Genomic DNA, 22,125 nt, shown 5'->3' with positions numbered 1-22,125 from the left:
GAATTTATGTCCTTAATGAAGAATATACTTGGTGGGGGCTTGCAGCTTAAAAAAAATAAAACTTTTTAGAAGCACAAACATTCAAAACAAATATCAGATAGATTAGGTTTCACTTTACTCACTCTTCTAATCTATACCATTTAAAAATGATTTTCATCTATCTAGGCTATAGATAATAAGTTATATTTTACAGCCTGACAGCTTTCTAAGTAAAGCACTCTGGGCCGGGCGCGGTGGCTCAAGCCTGTAATCCCAGCACTTTGGGAGGCCGAGACGGGCGGATCACGAGGTCAGGAGATCGAGACCATCCTGGCTAACATGGTGAAACCCCATCTCTACTAAAAAATACAAAAAAAAAACTAGCCGGGCGAGGTGGCGGGCGCCTGTAGTCCCAGCTACTCGGGAGACTGAGGCAGGAGAATGGCGTGAACCCGGGAGGCGGAGCTTGCAGTGAGCTGAGATCCGGCCACTGCACTCCAGCCTGGGCGACAGAGCGAGACTCCGTCTCAAAAAAAAAAAAAAAAAAAAAAAAAGTAAAGCACTCTGATTGATTTTCTGTTGACATAATCAATCCTTGCTAGGCTTGTATATAGAAAATCCGTAAATTCACTCCATGTTTTAGATATGCCAGTAAGGGAGATTAAAGTACATTTTACACCTCTTGATTAGAAACAATAATTATTTCCTAATGACAGTTTATGTCATTGACCCTTTTAAACAAGAAAAATGTATGTAAAGGGTTATAATAAATTACACAGCTATAAAACTGTTTTGTGATAGATATTGTGAAAGCTTTCATTAGGTTGAAATTTTTGGCCAATTTCATGTTGAAAGCTGTTTGTTATGAGTTTAATATCACAAACCTTTCAAGAATTTGTTCTATATAAAATGGAAAAAGAACCCAAGATCTTGATTAGAATATAGGTTGTTCATCCCAAATCTAAAGATCTAAAATGCTCCCAAATCTGAAACTTTTTGAGTGCCTACATGATGCTCAAAGGAAATACTCTCACTAATCTCAGATGTAATGAGTAAAAATAAATAAAAAACAAAGGAAATGTTCATTGGAATATTTTGAATTTTGGATTTTTCAGTTAGGAATGCTCAACTCTTAAGTATAATGCAAATATTTTAAATTCTGAAAAAATCTGAAATCCAAAACACTTCTGGTCTTAAGCATTTCAGATAAATGTACTCAACCTATATCAGTTTTCTAGGGGAAACGCAAATAAATAGTAGGATTCTTCTCTTATTTTGAGATTTAGTCCACGTGAGGATGTTTTTTTTTTTTAGAATAATTTGTGGAGGCATGATGGTATATTGAGGATTGGGAACACATTCAAGAAATGTTCAGACCATATAAATAGGAGGCTCAGGGTCAGGCTGTGGAGCCAGAAGATACTTATTTTTTTCCTTAGCTATTACTTCTTACTCTGTTTTCCTAATCTGGAAATCTGTTTTCCAAATCTTAGTTTGAGTTTGGGTCTCCCTCTTTATATCCTAATCTGTGTTGGTAATCAAATTAATTTTTGTGTCAAGTATTTTGACTTAGCATTTTTATTTCTTTGTCCAGCAAATACTAGCTGTGGGCTGCCTCTGAAAATGCTGCGGAAGACACCCATATATACCTGTGGCACCTACTTGGTGATGCTGGTGCCTCCTCCAGGGGGATCAGGCAGCTCTGCCACCCGATCTCTTTTTGGTGGAACAAGTGGTTTGTCATCTTTAAAAAGTAAGTGAATTTTACCTGTGGCACTTTCCTCGATTTATCTCAAACTCTGAAATTTAAGGCTCTCTTATTAATTATTTAAAACTTACTTTGTTAAATAGTTGTTTGCAATAGCTCTCTGATAACAAAAAATACCAATTATCAATATAGGCTAGGAAGATTTAACAATATAATTTTTTGTGGATGACATATTAGTATAGTTTTTGAAAACTATTGTCCTGTAAAATTAATAGAAATAATCAGTTCAACAAAGTTTTAGGAAACAAAATAATATTTTGTCACATTATTTACTGATGATATAGCAAGAGATCTACTCACTGTGATAGAATTTCTTTTTTTTTTAGATGGAATCTTGCTCTGTCGCCCAGGCTGAAGTGCAGTGGCATGACCTCAGCCCACTGCAACTTCTGCCTCCCAGGTTGAAGTGATTCTCCTGCCTCAGCCTCCCTAGTAACTGAGATTACAGGCACACGCCACCATGCCCAGCTAATTTTTTTATTTTTAGTAGAGATGGCATTTCACCATGTTAGCCAGGCTGGTCTCGAATTCCTGGCCTCAGGTGATCCACCCACCTTGACCTCCCAAAGTGCTGGGATTACAGACATGAGCCACCACGCCCTGCGGATAGAATTTCAAAGCTATTAAAATACGTATGCAAAACACCTCCATTTTAGGACACATATACAAAATACTAAGCATAAGACATAGAAAAGCAGATGTGGAAAAATGTATTAATATTTTAAAATATACATATATTTGTATAAGGAGGCACACTACAGTAATTAAAGCAGTGTAATTTTGGCTTCAGAGTGGACACATAATTAAATGGGATAAAGTATAGAATTAAAAAAATGTTCCTCAGGCTGGGGACGGTGGCTTTATTGAGATATAACTCACACACCATAAATTTTACCCGTTTAAAATATACAATTCAGTGGTTTTTAATAAGTTCACAGAGTTGTGCAGTCGTTACCACTAATCTACCCATCACCCCAAAAAGAAACCTCATACTTATCAACAGTTGCTCTCCTACTCCCTGACCCCTGGCATCTACCAATCTACTTTCTGTCTCTGTGGAGTTACCTGTACTCTACTTTTCATGTAAATGGAATTATGCAACATACGGCCTTTTATGACTGCTTTTTTGTTTGTTTATTTGCTTGATTTTTAATTTTTGATTTTACTTGATAGTAGCAAAATACCACTTATTATTTTGTCTCATTCTGTGCATATTATGGTGGCTGAGCTATGAATAAAATCAGGAGGAGCTATAAAAGTAGACAGACATGTAAAAATCTTGTTTCTTCCTTTTAGTAACTATTATCTTGGGAAAATTAATCATTCAAAGCCTCAACTTTCCCATTTAAAAAAATGTGCAGATGATTATACCTACCACATAGGATAGTGTGAGGACACTTGACACATTATGGAGAGTTCTATATAAATATAGAATCATTTTTCCCTCTATGTAAATATAGTTGAGGATTGTGTCAACTGGAGAGCTGTATGATGTGAGAAGAGATGGAGAGTGTTCTCTACTCATGCACAATTCCACCCTCGCTTGTGGATACTCCTTGCTGTAGTGGGCGTGGTCTCCAGGAAGAAAGTACATGGAATGAGGTTTTCTCCTTAGTGCTTGCAAATGTGCATTTGTTACTGGACACCAATGATCCTAGATCTTTCTCAGTCTTTAGCCATGGAATCACTACGTGGTTACTGAGGCTCAGACAGGTGAAGTGATGTGGTCCAAGTCTCTTGACACCAGATCCAGCTCTTTTTCATTGGTTGCAAGTTGTTCTATCCATCAGTTACACATTGCTGGGGAGGCCTTAGGAAACTTACAATCATAGCAGAAGGCAAAGGAGAAGCAGGCATCTTCACACGTTGGCAGGATGGAGCGAGTCTGTGACTGTTTTTTAAACTTAACATAATGTTTTTGAGGTTCATCCATATTACAGCATGAATCAGTACTTCATTACTTTTTATGGTTGAATTATATTTCATTGTGTAGATAATATCCCATTTTGTTTATCCATTCATAAGTTGGTGGACATTTGAGTTGTTTCTACTTTTTGGCTATTTTGAATAATGCTGTTACGAACATTCGTATATCAGTTTTGTGTGGACATTTTTCATACTATGGGCGCATACATAGGAGTGGAATTGCGGGGTCATATGGTAAGTATATGTTTACCCTTGGAGGGACTGCTAAACTGTTTCCCAAAGTGGCCATACCATTTTACGTTCTCATCTCCTAAGTATAATAGTTCTATTTTCTCTACATCCTCGCCAACATTTGTTATTTTCCGTTTTTCTGATTATAGCCATCTTTGTGGATATGAAGTGGTACCTCATTGTGATTTGTGCATTTCCTTAATGACTAATGATGCTTAGCATCTTTTCATGTGCTTATTGGCCATTTGTATATCTTCTTTGGAGGAATATTTATTCCTCCAAAGTCTTTTGTCCATTTAAAGATTGGGTTTTTTGGCTGGGCGCAGTGGCTCACGCCTGTAATCCCAGCACTTTGGGAGGCCGTGGCGGGCGAATCATGAGGTCAAGAGATCGAGACCATTGTGGCCAACATGGTGAAACCCCGTCTCTACTAAAATACAAAAATTAGCTGGGCATGGTGGCACGTGCCTGTAGTCCCAGCTACACAGGAGGCTGAGGCAGGAGAACTGCTTAACCCAGGAGGTGGAGGTTGCAGTGAGCCTAGATCGCGCCACTGCACTGCAGCATGGCGACAGAGCGAGATTCTGTCTCTAAATAAATAAATAAATAAATAAATAAAGCAAAAGTAAAAATTGGGTTTTTATGTTATTGACCATCAGTCTTTTTTTTCCCCTCTTTTTTCCTACTATTACTGCATATTATGACCATTGGTCTTATTAAATTGTGTTTAGTCTCCTTGGCATGGCTTTTTTGCTGAACTGAAATTGACCCCACTGAATTAAAGTGGGTCTTGATGGTACCATTCTTTCATGAGGATATAGCTTACACAGTGATTCTACTTTAGCGCAACAAACCAGTAAATGCTTAAATTCCTTCTATGTCATGAGGTCAAGAGATCGAAACCATCGTGGCCAACATGGTGAAACCCCATCTCTTCTAAAATACAAAAATTAGCTGGGCATGGTGGCGCATGCTTGTAGTCCCAGCTACACAGGGGTGTTCCTCTTTGGCTACTGTGGGGGCTGCTCAGAAAGTGGAAGAATTGGTGCTTGCCTTTAACAACTCGTAGTCTAGTTAGGAGAGATGACGTAGGTGTGTGAGACAATGAGAAAATGATAGACAGTGCTGCATCCCTGCTGGAAGGATCCACGTGGAGCAGATTTGTGAGCTGCAGAATCTGAGAAAGAAAGGCTCATTGTGGAGTGGGGTAGAAAGGAGAGACTTCATGAGGTTTTGAGTTTAAGCCATAAAGAACGGGTATTATTCATATAAGTGGCCAAGTGAGGAGAAAGCATATGTATGTTAAGTACCATGAAAAGAGATTTGGAGATCTATTTTCTACTGTCCCATTTTGTTTAATGGAACAGTAGAAAATAGAAAAAAGAGTATCATTTATGTTATAACTCAAGTTAGGCATGATGCAGATCTGGGCTACTAGGGTGATGAGAATATGAAAAAGAAGCAAACTTGAGACACAGTGCTAAAGTTTTGTTTGAAAATGGGGAAGAAAATAAAATCAGTGATAGCAATTAATGTATATATATGCTGGTGTGGATCCTTGACATATTTTAACTCATTTACTCTTTACAATAACTGTATAAGGTAGGTACTTTTATTATTTCCACTCTAGAAATGAGGAAACTGAGATGTTCAATGTCTTTCCCAGGGCCACCCAAAAGTGTTAGAGCTGGAATTGAAACTCCGAAGCCCAAAGTCCATGCTCTTTACCACTGCACCATCCTGTGTTAAGGGAAAAAGTCAAGGTGTATTAGGAAAGATTGCAGCTAAGTGTACACCAAGCTTTATTGAACACTGACTAACTGCAAAGTGTTTCTTGTAAACATTTTCATCTTGTGATTTAGTGATGGTAACCCCTCTTGCAATTACCCTTTTGATAATGTGTATCAGAAAGAACCATCATGCAAAAGGTGCCGTTTTAAAAACACTTTGAAAACTATGGTTCAATGTTAAATTTAGGAAGATTTCTGGTGGTGACAGTTTTCTTTCTGTGGTCTTATGCATGTATTCTCCATCCCTTTACCACCAATTACCACCAATACGCAACAATAAGAAAGGGGTGTGATTTTTATAAAAATTTTGTTAAAAGCCTAAAATTTAAACTTTGAAAATAATCTTCAGGCTCATTAAACAGCTTAATGTTTGTTTCCAAAGTCCTAGCCTCCAGCTTGGTGTATAATATTTCGGATGGTCAGTTTACAAGTCGTGCAGATCTCATAGATGCTGCTGGAAGCTCACTGGGGCGTGGTGCTCTCGTACCAGGATTGGGTAAGAAATAAACGTGCACATTTCTTTGGAAAATTTAAAGTTTTAGCAAATTTCTCTTGAACTATCTTGCCAGTTCCCTGTGGCATTCTTGTTTCCTTGAAAAGAAAGACGTTTTTTGTTTTGTTTTGTTTTTTTGAGACAGGGTCTCTTCTGTCACCTAGGCTGGAGTAAAGTGGTGCGATCTTGGCTCACTGTAGCCTCCACCTCCTGGGCTCAAGCAGTCCTCCCATCTCAGCCTCCTGAGTAACAGGGACTATAGGAGTACACCACCATGCCCAGCTAATTTTGTTTATTTTTTGTAGAGCCAAGGTCTCACTATGTCACCCAGGCTGATCTCAAACTCCCGGGCTCAAGCAATCCTCCTGCCTCAGCCTCCCAAAGTGCTGGGATTACAGGCATGAGCCATTGTGCCCAGCCAGAAAGAATTTTTTTAATATTAAATTTTAATTTTGGGAATGAGTATAAGAAATTGCCATATGTAAAATTCCTCTGAGTAAACTGCAATTGAAGATACTGTTTATTAGGTTGTGCAATAATGCCTATAGGAAATTCTCAAGGTTTATGCCATGAAAAGTTTATTTCCTGTGAGGAATTGGTATACCTGTTATTGCTAGAAAATGAACGTTAAGTAATATTCTGGATTTTCTCTTTGCCCTGGGTGGTAGGAAGCTTATTTCTAAGTTTTAGGCTCAGTTATTAGGGCTTTTTACTGTGTATTAATATTAAGTGGTTTATTATACCTGGGTTTTTAATGTAAGACACTTAAATCCTTTTTGGAAGTAGGTCACAGATAAATCAGTTACTAAGAGCTCTCTATTTTGTGAGACTTACTCCTTCTCACACAGGAGTTAAGCAAAATTAAAAATTAAATGCTGGCTTCTTGCCGAGTCCCCACCTAGTACCTTGCCAAGTAAATCTATGGGACTAGGGATGTGGGTTGTCAACATTAGAGAGCATCCTTGCCCTTCCACTTTGTAGCAGTGCTTGTGAGAAATATGTATACAGGTAGCTGGTGGCATGATGACTGAATACAGTATGCTCTTTTTGCAGGAGCATGTTATGACACAGTGAATAACATGCTATGGACATGCTCAAATGACTATATCGATCAGTGGTGTAACCCTGGGAATCAAGCCTTCCATTATGTCTGCCAGAGACTTGGAGTCAGTCACATTATCACTGAGCCCAAAGGTGAGGTGCATTCAGGGTCTTGCAGGAAAAGATTTCCTTCTGAAATATGAGAGAATACCACAGCATTTGTAGGTGAAAACATAGCCCAACCCCAGAATGTGTCCCCAGTTTTCCCTCTTTGAACTTTTGAAACCTAAAGTCCTTTGTTCTCTGTAACCATGAAAGATGAGTTATGATTAAGTGAATAAGTATGTAAATAAATAGAGCTTTTGAGGTGGTCAATAGACTTTTTTAAAGGAAAATTGTTATGTCCTTCCTGAAATTGTTGGAACTTTGTTGCAAAAATTATTTGTATTTGGCATGGGATTGTATGCTGTTGTAATGTTTTGCATTGATAATGACTTATTTATATACAAACTTAGATGGAATTACCAGTGAAGGACCTTTGTATTTTTTAATATTAATATGAACATTCTTAATATTAAGTTAATATTAACTTAAAATCTTGTGGCTTTAAAGTCAACTATGCTAATACGGAGGAATTAATCACTCAGCAAGTCCCCTACCCATAAAGCAACACTAAAACAGGTAATTATCAAAAACAACTATTTCCAGGCTCTGGAAATTGCCAAGGCATACACCAAATTGAGAGTTGTTATTCATTTTAAAAAGCCCTGAACTTTGGGTACTAGAACTGCTCCGATCCTCCACCTCAGTCTGCTGTGGGAGAATTACTGTGCTGACCACCTCAAGCTTGGTCAGCATAATAATTCTCTCAGGGTGGGGAAGACTGTGAAAAGCAGCAGCTTTGCTGCCAGAGGGGGCTGACTTGATAGGGAGCAGAGCGTGGAAAAACCTCATGTCCAGTAGCATTGTCAGTAACAGTAGTCATCTTGGTGGCAAACAAACAGAGACCTGTGGCTCAGCAGGCCTTAGATCTTGATCCCAGTTAGGGCAAGCAGTGGCCCAGCTGACTAGCTAGAAGTTTACTAGTGAGATCTGGATAGTGAGAAAGCTGTGGGGGACCACACGCCTACACAGAAGAGGCCTAAGACAGCCTAAGCTACTCGCACAATTCTGGCGAAACATGAGTCTGCATACACATGCAAAGATGTGAGAGGGCCCAACAGGAAGCAAAAACCAGAGCAGAGTTTAAAACCCTGTGAACTTTGCTGCACTTCCCCCAAAACACACAGATCCATCCAGGGTGAAAGTGTTACTGGCTCAAGGTGTTGGAGTACAATCATTGGTTGACAACCACTAAGGAATACAGATAGGGGTGACCCCTAGGAAGCCAGGCTGAAAAAGAAAAACAAGAATAATTAAAAATAAATGGAGCTGGGCGTGGTGGCTCACGCCTGTAATCCCAGCACTTTGGGAGGCCGAGGTGGGCAGATCACCTGAGGTCAGGAATTCGAGACCAGCCTGGCCAACATGGTGAAACCCCATCTGTACTAAAAACACATAAAAATTAGCTGAGCATGATGGCAGGCGCCTGTAGTCTCAGCTACTTGGGAGGCTGGGGCAGGAGAATCACTTGAACTGGGAGGCTGAGGTTGCAGTGAGCCTTGATCACGCCATTGCATACCAGCCGGGGCAACAAGAGTGAAACTCCATCTCAAAAAAATAAAATAAGATAAGATAAAATAAATAAATAAATAAATAAATGAAAGAAAGAAAGAAACAAGTATTTGAGAAAATAAACTGAGCAGAAAAATCAGTAACCACGCAATGCAGGAGAAACGCAGATGTTGGACTAATGACTTTAAAGTCAGATGAAGACTTAAAGCAGCCGTTATAAATGCATTTAAAGAACTAAAGGAATCCAAGTTTAAAAAAATCAAAGGTAAATATGATGACTATGATCAAGCAAATTGAGAATTTCAGTAAAGAGATTATTTAAAAACAACAACAACAACAACAAGAAAATGGAAATTCCGGGTTTGAAAAGAAAAATTCAGTAGAGTGGCTCAACAGCAGATTTGAGCTGCTGGGAGAAGAAAGCAGCAAACCTGGACCATAGATTGGTAGAGTTGTTCTGTCTGAAGAGCAGAACAGGACACCTGGGGAGTACTAGTCAGACGTTTGTAGAATAGAATGTCCTTCCCTGTGGGTTCATCTGATGCTTTCTTATGGTTAAACTGAAGTTATGGATTGGGGGAAGAATACCACAGAAGCAATATCCCCTTCACATTACATCTATTCCAAGGTACATGGTATTGACATGACTTATTACTAGTGATAATAAAAACTGATCACTTGGTTTAAATGATATCTGCCAGGTTTCTCCACTATAAAATTACTACTTCTCCCTTTCAATACTCTGTTAGTCTCAACCACACTGAAGGGAAGGGTAATTAAGCTCCACCTCCTAGAAAAAGTGTATCAGAGAACTTGTAGACTTGGTCCTTCAGAGGACCAAAGCCAGTTCATGTGGATAGACGAATGTTTATCAGCACAGTAATTATTATCTCTAGGGTCAGTTTTTTTTCTCAGCTTTCACTCTCGAATTTGGTGTTTGTGTAAATTTACTAAAACTTGGTGAGTTGTGCATTTAGAGTGGGCGAGTTTTATGGAATATAAATTATATCTTGATAAAGCTATTTTTTTGAAAAAGCAAAAAGTAGAAAAGAAAGTCCACTTTGTATTACTGACTCACAAGCCTCTTGCCTGAACGCCAGACTATGGATTCACTTCCACTTGGTTATCTAATGGGCATTTTCAGCTTAACATGTCAAAACATGAGGAACTATTTATAGACAGGAGTTCTAATATGGAGCAGCCATAGGATATGGAGAGGTTTTACTAGAGTGGTTACCAGCAGGGGTTACCTCAGGGGCTGTGGACTGAGGTGGCCTGAATCCAAATCCCGGTTCTACCACTTCTTAGCTATGTGACCTAGGGCAAGTTCCTTAACTTCTGTGACTCTTGGTTTATTGCTCTACAAAACAGGGCTAAAATAGTCTAAGTTGAGAACCATGTAAAGCATTCAGCCCATTCTTCAGCATATAAAAAGGGCTCAGTAAGTGGTAGCTACTTCCGTTCCAAACAAATGAACTCCTGAAGTGTTTTCACCCCAGCACCTGTGGCAGGGAGAAGGGTTCTCTGGCAGCAGTGAAAGAGATTATAGCCAAAATACCCTTTTCTAGTGTGCACACACCTTTTGTATGTCAGAGGTCTGTTCTTTGGGGACCACCCATAGAGATGTCTTTCCTCACTCAGTTTCCTTTTCATCTTCTAGAAGAGGCTATAACCACGAATGAGGTTATAAACCAATTATTGCACCACGTTGGTGCGATGTGCATACACCAACTTAATCTTCTTGCCACCAACCCCAATCTTCCAATCACAAGTGTCTTGGGCAAGCAGCATCCAATTGAAGCACACCATCTTAGCAGTATTTGTGACATTATGGAGAAGGCCATGGTTAATGGAGATACCTGTATTATACGCTGCATTCTCGTTGTCTTTCAGGTAAATACATTGTTTGGAGATAAATAAGATGATAGAGAAAAGGAAACGCAAACCTTGGCTTCAGCCAGTTCATTTTTACCAGAAGAAAAATTTAATGACTTTCCTGTTCTGTATCCTACCACCTTCTAATCCTGTAGTTAGAATTATCGTATTCATTGCACTGTGATTAATGGAGTATTGCTATACATAGCTTATTACAATTAATATATGCAAAATATTTACTATAATTATACCATTACACACTAGAAGAGATTGTGGTTAAAAAAAATCCACCTGGTTTATTTGTTCATAGGGTATCTACCATGTACTTTCTTTGTAGGGATAATTTTATCCCCAGTAGAATTAGCATTTTTAGATAGACTCCTTATGTTTCTGTAGGTGGTATTTAAATTTTTCTTCAGCCCACAAACTGAAAGGAATCGAGACATCATTCGACGGTCAGGATTGCTTCTTTGGCAGTTGTTGATGGCACCAAAAGATCAAATTTGCCCTGAGATTCAGAAGGAAGTCTGCCTTGCCATCAGGTAAACAGCTAATGATTTTCGTAGTGCTCTCTGCAAAATGGTTCTTCTGCAAGGCATTGTAATCCTCCCTGAAAGCTGGTAGTATAAATGCCTCTTACCCCATCCCACAGTCAGGACCTCATAGATTGGGGATAATTTCACTGAAGAGGGGTTTGTAGCCCCACCTGTAGAGGACCAAAGCCAACTGTGTACTTGCATTTCCTTATCTCACTGTTTGGATCTAAAAAAAAAAAAAAAAAAAAACCCTTTAAGTGGATATTTTGATTATTTGCAGGCTGATGTTCTCATTTTGCAGTGTGGCAGCGTGGTTAAGAAGCAGGCTTTGGCAACAGGCAGATCTGGGTTCTAGACTTTGCCACTCACTAGTGTGACCTTGGTTTAAGGTTCGCATTTCCTTAGCTGTAAGATGAGCATAAAAATAGCACCTATTTTATGGGTCTGTGAGGTTTTCCTAAGGTAAGGCCTGATGCAAAGTAAGTGCTCAAAAATGCAAGTCTTTATCAACCTGTTTAAAGCTTTTGAGACAAGAGAGCAGAATTTATAGGCCATTTTCTATTTCTTGTCAGTCTTTTTTTGTTTTTTTTAGTTCAGTGAACTTTTTTTCTTTTTGCTTTTTTGAGACAGAGTTTTACTCTTGTTGCCCAGGCTCGAGTGCAGTGGTGCGATTTCAGCTCACCGCAACCTCTGCCTCCCAGGTTCAAGTGATTCTCCTGCGTCAGCCTCTCAAGTAGCTGGGATTACAGGCACCTGCCACCACGCCTGGCTAATTTTTGTATTTTTAGTAGAGATGGGGTTTCACCATTTTGGCCAGGCTGGTCTCAAACTCCTGACCTCAGATGATCCACCCACCTTGGCCTCCCAAAGTGCTGGGATTACAGGTGTGAGCCACCATGCCTGGCCTCAGCGAGCTTTTATACAGGAATACAGCCTTAAAGTGACTATAACTATAATTTAGTTTCCAAGAGAGAGCTGAATGGTTGATCTGAAAGATCTGTATGACAGGGGTGAGCATAGATGACAGGAAGTTGTTTTCCTTCCACAGCGCATTATGCTTCAAATCTCTTTCTGTGGAGCATTAAGGCAGTGATTGAAATCTGGTGCTCTGAGGAAACTTTTGGAGGGGATGGGTATATTCACTATCTTGATTATGGTGATGGTTTCTTTGGTGTGTACATATGTCAGACTTATCAGATTGTACACTGTAAATATGTGCACTTGATTAAATGTTAAACCTCAATTAAAAAGAAAAGAGGCTAGCCGGGAGCGGTGGCTCACGCTTGTAATCCCAGCACTTTGGGAGGCCGAGGCAGGTGGATCACCTGAGGTCAGGAGTTCAAGACCAGCCTGACCAACATGGAGAAACCCCGTAAAAATACAAAATTAGCTGGGGTGGTGGCACATGCCTGTAATCCCAGCTACTTGGGAGGCTGAGGCAGGAGAATCGCTTGAACCCGGGAGGCGGAGGTTGCGGTGAGCCGAGATCGCGCCATTGCACTCCAGCCTGGGCAAAAAGAGCGAAACTCTGTCTCAAAAAAAAAAAAAAGAAAAGAGGCTGAATGCGGTAGCTCATACCTATAATCCCAGCACTTTGAGGGGCCATGGCAGGAGGATCGCTGAGGCCAGGTTTGAGACCAGTCTGGGCAACATAGTAAGACCTTGTCTCTACAAAAAAAAAAAATAAAAACAAAATTAGCCCAATGCCCTGGCAAGCACCTGTAGTCCCAGCTATTTGGGAGACTGAGGTGGGAGGATCACTTGAGCCTGGGAGGTCAAGGCTGCAATGTGCCGAGATCACACCACTGCACTCCATGCATTCCAGCCTGGGCGACAGTGAGATCCTATCTAAAACACACACACGCACGCACACACACAAATAAATTAATGAAAAGAAAAAAGATTCTGATGCCATTTGCAATGTTGTTCTTCCCTTCTCTTTGAAAAAGCTGAGAATTAGCAATTTACTTTCTTAATTGTTTTTTTGGGGAGGCACAATTGATATATGTAGGCTTGACTACATTGACTTTTCATAGCTTACCAATTCTTTTTAACCAGTTCTGCGTCTAACCCCAAGTAACTTATTTTGGTAATTCACAGGAAGAGGAGGAGAGGGATGACATTTATCAGGGAAGTGATTGGACTGTATCGTGACAGTGAATTTAGATTCAAATGCCTTTTTAGGCCAGGTGCAGTAGCTCACACCTGCAATCCGAGCACTTTGGGAGGACAAGGCAGGGGGATTGCTTGAGCTCAGGAGTTTAATTAACCTGGGCAACATATTGAGACCCTGTCTCAAATTTTTTTAATGCCTTTTTAGTGATAAAAGTTTTTTCACAGTTTTATATAATCAAATTGACATCTTTAATAAAAATAAGAATTTAAATATTTAGAGTTTTGATTTTCTAGAATTTTTGCTTAAATGTTTTTGACTTTTTTGTCGTTTCAGCTCTGGTTTAAATATCTTGTACCCAGGTGAAACTGAAATCAATAACTTACTTAAACTGGTCTTAACAGAAGGTAAGAATTATCCTTTAATTATCTTTGAACAGCCGTCCTTTTTTTGTCTCGAAAGAAACAACTGCGTATTAAGATAATTGATACTTCTTCATATATGTTAGTTAGCATACCTTAAAAATGTATCTGCAGGCCAGGCACAGTGGATCACACCTGTAATCCCAGCACTTTGGTAGGCTGAGGCGAGAGGATCACTTGACCCAGGAGCTCAAGACCAGCCTGGACAGCATAGCAAGACCCTGACACTACAAAAAATAAAAACAATTAGCTGGCCATGGTGGCCCATACCTTGTTTTCCCAGCTACTCAGGAGTCTGAGGCAGGAGGATTGCTTCCGCCCAGGAGGTTGAGGCTGCAGTGAGCTATGGTGACACAACTACACTAGCCTGGGCAACAGAGCCAGACCCTGTCTCAAAAAGAAAGAACGAACGAACGTATCTGCATATATGCTTACATTTCAACCAACCGTGTTTTATATATCTTCAAGCTTTATAAACTGTCTCCACTGCTTAGCATAATGTATGTGACTATAGATGTTTAACAAATAAAATGATCACTTATTGGTGATTTCTAAGCCACTTGTCTTCACACATTGGAGCCTAACATTTTAAGTTACACTAAACAACACAACAAAAGGTACTGTGTTAAAGACAGTTGGCATTTAAAAGCAATATTAAGGAATGAAAAATCACACTTCATAATATATCAAGAAGGTAATTACACTTTAATCAGGATGCTGGTTAAAAAGTCGGATTCATTGTGATGTCATTTTTGCTGCTTTTATTTCTATAAGTCCGTATGTCTGGTGCCCCTAGCTTGCCGAGAATCTATTTGTTTAAAAACTTTTTAAAAATAGCATCAGTTTTCGAGGAGTCATTACCAGGGTAGTTGATGGAGCTTTGTTCTGTTAGGAGAGAGAAACAGTGGACTCTCCCAGCTACGGGATGTGATCCTAACCAACCTGGCCGAACAGCTCCAAAACAACCGATTTGGCAGCGATGAAGATGATCATTACAGGTGACACAAGTTATATTATTCACTCCTAGCCTTTGTGTTCTCAGTCATTAGTTTTCATTTCAATGTGTTTGATCAACTTTAGTCTCCTGTTATAATTAATATGATCGTTAGCATGTTAAACCTAAAGCATGGACCAGATGAAAGATAATAGATTCTATAGTTCCCCTCAGAACTGATAATTGCACATTTCAGTTTTATCAGTAAAGTAAGTTGGGCTTGGGGAAAGGGTCTTTAGCAAAAATAACAGATGGAACTTATTTAGGAGATCTTGGTTCAGAGTATTGTCCAAATTGCTGGTTTATGAGAAAGGCTGAGTATGTGTGTTAGAGCTGGTGAAGCAGACGAAGGTGTTGTTTTTCTATGTTATTTATAAAATACTTTGACTTTATAGGTGGGTGCCATTTGATTTCTATAAGTTTGATTTAAATAGTGTACCTAGTTATTAGCATTATTACTAAGGTGATTTGCTTACAGAATCAATTATGTATCTTCTATTTGTTATCTTATACTAATTATATAAAATTTATCCTTTTATGAATAAACCATCAATAAACATTTTTCCTGCACTTTAAAGACTAAATGATGAACTTTTACACTACATTCTGAAGATTGTTGTACGAGAATCCTGTATCTTAATCACCAAGTGCCAAACTGTCTCTAAAGATGATTTTCAAAAGCTCCTTTCAACTGTGCCTGTAAGTAAAAATGTGTTTAATGAAAGCAAAATTATATCAAGCATCCCTGTTTTCATTTTATTGTATTGACAGGTGTGTACATACATACAGACTTAAAATAATTTATGAAAGGCCGGGCGCAGTGGCTCATGCCTGTAATCCCAGCACTTTGGGAGGCCAAGGTGGGTGGATCACCTGAGGTCAGGAGTTCAAGACCAGTCTGACCAACATGGTGAAACCCCATCTCTACTAATAATACAAAAATTAGCCGGGTGTGATGGCGCACATTAGTAATCCCAGCTACTTAAGAGGCTGAGGCAGGACAATCACGTGAACCCAGGAGGTGGAGATTACAGTGAGCTGAGATCGCGCCACCACACTCCAGCCTGGGTGACAGAGCAAGACTTCGTCTCAAATAATAATAATTTATGAAAGTCAGTGGATGACTCCTTACCCTAGAAATGTAGACCTAGACAAATGCACTTGAAAAACTTTCCAAAGACTATTCCCCCTGCTTAAATTGCTTGATGCAATAAATTGATCAGATTTGGGGGTTTTTGTTTTATCTAGTGAGAGTGTTTTTCCCTTATTAATTTTTAATTTTACATTGTTTTCTAAACCATGGGTGTTTTATAGAGACCAGTAGGAATCAAAAGATTCTTTTAAGGGTTTGGGTATTCTTCTGTAATGGAGATGTGTGTGAGAGGGAGGAGGAAGGATAATTATTAAGAGGCAAAAATTCAAGTAAGTATTCTAATTAGTGAGGGTTGTGTACCAAAAGGCAGAAAGTTATAGTAAATGTGTCAGAGTATGCATGGAAAGCCATGTGGAAATAAGTCACCTGAAAAACTAACTTGGTCTGTTTTGTGTACTTTCTCTTTTTGTTTTCTTTGTCAAAATCTTTTAAAAACGTGAGGATTACATGATCGCTCTTTCAGTAGGGTTTAGATCATTTAAATGCCCTTATTTGTATTAAAGGCTGCATCCTCCTGCCTGCGCTATCTGATGGCAGTTCAGAATCACCTTCTCAGTAACACTATTTTGATTAAACCTGATGAGAATGATGACAGTGACAGCTCCTTGCAGGGAGAGACATTGAAGGTACAGGTAAACACCAAGCTTTATTTTAACGATGCGTTCTACCCAGTGTGAAAAGCAGCTTAATTGGCTAAATTTCTGTGTATTATGATGTCAGAATTCACCTTGTGGCTTATATTCCTGTGAGAGGTAACATTAGGCCACTCATTCCATAGATTTTTTATGTCATTGCTCAGTAGTCACCTACTTGTGACACTCATAATGTGTCATCCATGTGCTCCTGTCAACCTTTTTGTGCCTTTGTTTACTTCCATCTTCTTTTAAGAACTATAAAATATGGCACTTACAAGTGATCTCATGTGTACCTGAAAGTTACAGTTACATAGACATATATATATGTATGTATGTATAAATCAATCTTGGAGCATTAAATAATTTCAAAATTTTTGATGGTTTATTATATTCTCTTGATTAAAATAACTTTTAAAAGGTTATAATTTTCACAATTTTTGTATGAAATAATCTAATTTCTAAACCTATAGTCAATTTCATTTTCTATAATTATTTTTAAATTAGCTTCTGTGTAAACTCACTAACTTGTTCCCACTTGACAATTTATAGCAGTCCAAAGATTTTTTTATAGCCGTGGTTGTTATAATTTTGACAGATGCTCAAGGCTGTTGTTTGCATTGTTCTTCAGAATTTCATCTTTGTGGGAGAATCAGAGAAATCAACAAGAACTTTATTCTTTCTTAAAATGTTAAACACACTGAAAAATCAACCAAGGAAGCCATAGTTGAAGATAAAAACCAATGCAGTTTGCCCCTTTCTTACTCCTTCATGCATATATACTATGTAAATCATACATCTGATAGTTTGTACTTATTGTACTTGAGTTTATTTCATTGTATAATCCATTTTCAAATAGGCAGACATACATGCACTTTTAATTTAAGTTGTTGATAATATTTATTTAACTTCTCTTGCCTTAGTTTTCTCATCAGTAAAAAGGGACAATAACATCTTCTTTGTAAAGTTGCTGTATTAACAACAAGCCCTGTAAATACCTGGCACTTTGCTGCCATGTGGTATGGAGTCAGTAGATGATTGTGCATGTCATTAGTGTGACTTAAAACATGATTTGGCTTATCATTAGTTCAGAATTCCTACTCTCTTAATGATAAAAAAAAATCTCAATAATACTTACAACAGCTAGGTGTGGTGGCTGACACCTGTAATCTTAGCACTTTGGGAGGCTGAGGCAGGTGGATCACTTGAGGCCAAGAGTTCGAGATCAGCCTGGCCAACATGGCGAAACCCCGTCTCTACTGAAAAATACAAAAATTAGCCAGGCGTGATGGTACTCCCCTGTAATTCCAGCTACTTGGGAGGCTGAGGCATGAGAATTGCTTGAACCCAGGAGGTAGAGGTCGCAGGGAGCCCTGATCACGCCACTGCACTCCAGCCTGGGTGGCAGAGTGAGACTCTGTCTCAAAAAATAACAATAATAATAAAGACCCCGGAAAATTCCAACAATGAGAAAGTTTTTTCTATTTGAAGGCTAAATTTTAGCCTTAGTAGATTCTTTTTTGTTTTTTTGGTTTTTTGAGATGGAGTCTCGCTTTGTTGCCCAGGCTAGAGTGCCGTGGTGCAATCTGGCTCACTGCAACCTCCATCTCCTGGGTTCAAGTGATTCTCCTGCCTCAGTCTCCCGAGTAGCTGGGATTACAGATGTGTGCCACCATGCCTAGCTAATTTTTGTATTTTTAGTAGAGACGGGGTTTAACGTGTTGTCCAGACTGATCTTGAACTCCTAACCTCAAGCGATCCACCTGCCTCAGCCTCCCAAAGTGCTAGGATTATAGGCATGAGCCACCGTGCCTGGCGTAGCCTTAGTAAATTCTTAATTAAACCATAGAGAGAAAGGTAAAGACTCTTAGGAAAGGCTGAATAGGCTCAGTTGTCTAGGTTTCTGGGGAAACATGTCCCCTAAAGAGTTTGTATTTTTTTAACTGAAAATCATTGTAAACTAAACATTTCTATAATGTTAGCTAGTCCTTCTTAACACATTATTTAGTATTTGTACTCCCACGAACTCTGTAATAGTTATTTTAATGTTTAATAGCCTGTAACTGCTTGCTACCTTAATTGAATTTTTTTAACTGCCTGTTTTTAACTGTGATGGCCTAACTGTGATTAGGACATTGAGTAAAAGGTCACTTGTACTGTTTCAGAATGTTGTGTTTTTGTCTCATTTTATTCACCGCCTCTACATGCGCATTTTACTGTTCTGTTTTTCTCTTTAGCTATCCTCATACCACCCAAGGCAGTCTTCCACCTGGACAGTTTCTGGGCTGGCCACCAGGAGCTCTCTTGTGCTGGATGGGATGGGAGATATTTCTTGTGCTGGCTGGGATGGGAGCCTTTTCTCCTAGGGACTCAGTGTGATCCCTCTGAAATACTGCATATTTCTGTCAGCTCTCCAGACCTTGGCCTCCCAATTTGCTACTTGTCATTCTAGCAGAATTTACTGCTTTGGGCTTATTCTGGCCACCTCATTATTTCATTTGGAAATGCATCATTAAATACATCATTTCATGTTGTCATTGTGAACGTATGTTCGTCACAAAGCTTAAAAATAATATGATGATATTTTCTGCCTAGGAGCTAAAAGTCAGTATTTTGGCTCTTGCCACCCAAATCCTGACTGGATGTGATGAAGTGTTGGAAATGCTACAGCAGGTCACAACTGCCCTCATAAATAGTGACATAGCAGACCGTGAGCAGAGGTAAGGAATGGATGGTGAGCTGTGACCAGCTGCCCTGTGGGAAGAAAAATTTGTTTATTGAAATTAAATATTTTTAGAATATAGAAGGATCAATTTTATATAGAGAGATTTTTGTGAGAATAGGCTAAAAGGGCAAGTGTTTGAAAGCCAAGTGCAGTCACACTCTTTCGTGTGCTTTCAGGTGAGATTGGGCCAACAGCCATGATCTAAGGGTAGCGAAGTTGTGGAGGGCACGGCCTAATCTCTGCCACTTGAGACTTCTACTGCCATCACTCCCAAAATGGCCTTTCCTTTAATTATCGAGGTCAGCACCATGCACACTTAGTTTCCTCATGATAAAGACTTTTGGGAGGAATAAGTGACTTGTCAACTGCTACACAAAGGATGACACTGATGTGGTGCCTCAAGATTTTACTGTAATTTTACTTCTCCAAATACATGTCTGACCTCTCTTTCACAGTAATAAAGCCCTTTCTCAGCCCTTCACATTAAAATTTCTGCTGTAACCCCGTCTCTACTAAAAATACAAGAAAAAGGCCGGGCGCGGTGGCTCAAGCCTGTAATCCCAGCACTTTGGGAGGCCGAGACGGGCAGATCACGAGGTCAGGAGATGGAGACCATCCTGGCGAACACGGTGAAACCCCGTCTCTACTAAAAAATACAAAAAACTAGACGGGCGCGGTGGCGGGCGCCTGTTGTCCCAGCTACTCGGGAGGCTGAGGCAGGAGAATGGCATGAACCCGGGAGGCGGAGCTTGCAGTGAGCTGAGATCCGGCCACTGCACTCCAGCCTGGGCGACAGAGCGAGACTCCGTCTCAAAAAAAAAAAAAAAAAAAAAAATACAAGAAAAAAAATTAGCTGGGCATGGTGGCAGGCACCTGTAGTTCCAGCTAGTGGGGAGGCTAAGGCAGGAGAATGGCCTGAACCCCGGAGGCGGAGCTTGCAGTGAGCCGAGATTGCGCCACTGCACTCCAGCCTGGGCGACAGAGCGAGACTCCGTCTCAAAAAAAAAAAAAAAGACAAAATTCTGCTCTGGTTTGATTTTAGAGGTGCATTGCATACTGTGTTTTTTGACGATTTGCATGTTGGAGCTGTAGATCTAAAAGAATCCTACAGTGTAATTTTTGCTTCTGTAACCCTGTCTGTTCCTATGGACTTGGTTCTTACCCACTCCCAGAGAGCAGATAGGAGGTTGGGATTGAGAACAATATAACCCAGATAGGTGTTGCATTGAGGCTTAGTAATACGTAGTTCAGTCTAATGGGAGAGCCTGGGTTTCTGGTTCCACTACCAATATCCTAAGTAGCCTTAAGGAATTTACATAATCCTTTCTTTCTGCATTCCTTAATTCTTCTAGCAGAGGACAGGGATATTAAAAATGTGATTTTAAAGATAAATTAAAAATTTGCCTACTTAAATGAGTCAAAATCATAGAGACAGAAAGTAGAATGGTGTTTACCGGGGGCTGGGGGCAAGGGAAAAATGAGGAGTTATTGCTTAATGGGTATAGAGTTTGGGTTTTATAACACAAAAAGAGTTGTGGAGATGGATGATGGTGATGGTTGCACAACATTATTTAATAACAGTGAAATGTACCCTTAAAATGGCTAAGATGGTAAATGTTATGCTATGTTTATTTTACCGTAATAAAAAAAAAATTGGGGGAAGAAATCTGCCTGCTTCTGCATGCCCCAGACAAGCCTCAATTTCTCTAGACCAGTAATGGATGTCACAGCTCTGACATCCAGGTGAATCAATGTTGATTCCAGGTGAATCAATGTTGTAGCCATTCACTTCCTCCTTTTTAGAGTCACTGTGTAGCATAGTGACCAGCAGCCCCAGAGGCAAGGGAACTTTACAGGTAGTAACCATTGACATTTTAGAATCCATTTGTAAAGTACTTCAAAGGTGCTATGAAATGCACCATGTAGCAACCTAGAACCTAGAACATAAGTGGTTCATACACCTGTAATCCCAACAATTTGGGAGGCCGAGGTGGGAGGATCACTTGTACCCAGGAGATCAAGGCTGCAGTGAGCTGTGATTGTACTACTGCACTCCAGCCTGGGTGACAGAGTGAGACCCTGTCAAAAAAAAAAAAAAAAGGCAGCTTATAAATTTTTTGGCAAAAATCAGAGACTGAAGGTGAAATCTATTAATAGCTTTCTTTCTGTTCTTCCCCTCTCCCTCAGTGGCAGAAGGTGGAAAATTTGTGGACTGAATTGCTATCACTGAAAGTGCTTAAGTGGTTTAAGGAGGTGCAGTTTAGGAGAAATTGTCAGATAAAGATGACATTAGTGCTTCTTCACATGTTTGGGCATTGCTTAGGCTATGTGTTTTTCTTGAACTTTTTGTAGGTTAAAAGGCTTGGAACAAGTTACTAAGGCTACTATGCTTGGTCACCTTCTTCCAGTGTTACTGACCTCCCTGATGCATCCAAATTTACAGACTCTGATTATGGCCGATGCCCTGATGCCTCAGCTAGTGCAGCTGGTACTCTATACAAGCCAGGTATGATCCTTGGTGTGCCAAAGTGAACTGCTTTTTGGCCAACCTGCTTCACAAGGTGGCTGTTTGCTTTCACTGAAGGCAGAATAAACATAATCCTGCCTTTCAGAAACCAAGGGAAATAATGATGGAATGAAGAAAAATATTGTGTCATAAAAATAAACAAATAACAAGGGAAAGCATTTTATTTGTTTGACTAAATTACTAACTGCAATCTTTTAGCAAGTGTTCATGGCTGATCAGCTATAAAAATGCTAATATACAATGCTA

General features: G+C 39.5%; 1 protein-coding gene across 8 annotated transcripts in view; it reads left to right on the top strand.

The window, feature by feature from the left end:
* The window catches only part of HECTD4 (HECT domain E3 ubiquitin protein ligase 4), a 228,744-nt gene that overhangs the window by 105,284 nt on the left and 101,335 nt on the right, over positions 1-22,125 (top strand). For 6 of the 8 annotated variants that reach the window (XM_028829924.2, XM_077955094.1, XM_077955095.1 and 3 more), the window contains exons 9-19: positions 1,574-1,732; positions 6,077-6,190; positions 7,241-7,381; positions 10,563-10,795; positions 11,174-11,319; positions 13,763-13,833; positions 14,741-14,846; positions 15,421-15,541; positions 16,499-16,627; positions 19,223-19,347; positions 21,705-21,858. In XM_028829924.2, coding sequence (XP_028685757.1) covers positions 1,574-1,732; positions 6,077-6,190; positions 7,241-7,381; positions 10,563-10,795; positions 11,174-11,319; positions 13,763-13,833; positions 14,741-14,846; positions 15,421-15,541; positions 16,499-16,627; positions 19,223-19,347; positions 21,705-21,858 — 1,499 coding nt within the window. The remainder of the gene's footprint in view (positions 1-1,573; positions 1,733-6,076; positions 6,191-7,240; positions 7,382-10,562; positions 10,796-11,173; positions 11,320-13,762; positions 13,834-14,740; positions 14,847-15,420; positions 15,542-16,498; positions 16,628-19,222; positions 19,348-21,704; positions 21,859-22,125) is intronic. The other 2 variants (XM_028829925.2, XM_028829923.2) reach the window with 1 other exon arrangement.

This window comes from Macaca mulatta, chromosome 11, assembly GCF_049350105.2.
Source record: "Macaca mulatta isolate MMU2019108-1 chromosome 11, T2T-MMU8v2.0, whole genome shotgun sequence".
Taxonomy (NCBI): Eukaryota; Metazoa; Chordata; class Mammalia; order Primates; family Cercopithecidae; genus Macaca; species Macaca mulatta.
Note: the sequence above shows the minus strand (reverse complement) of the source record. Positions and strands in the feature narration are given on the sequence as shown.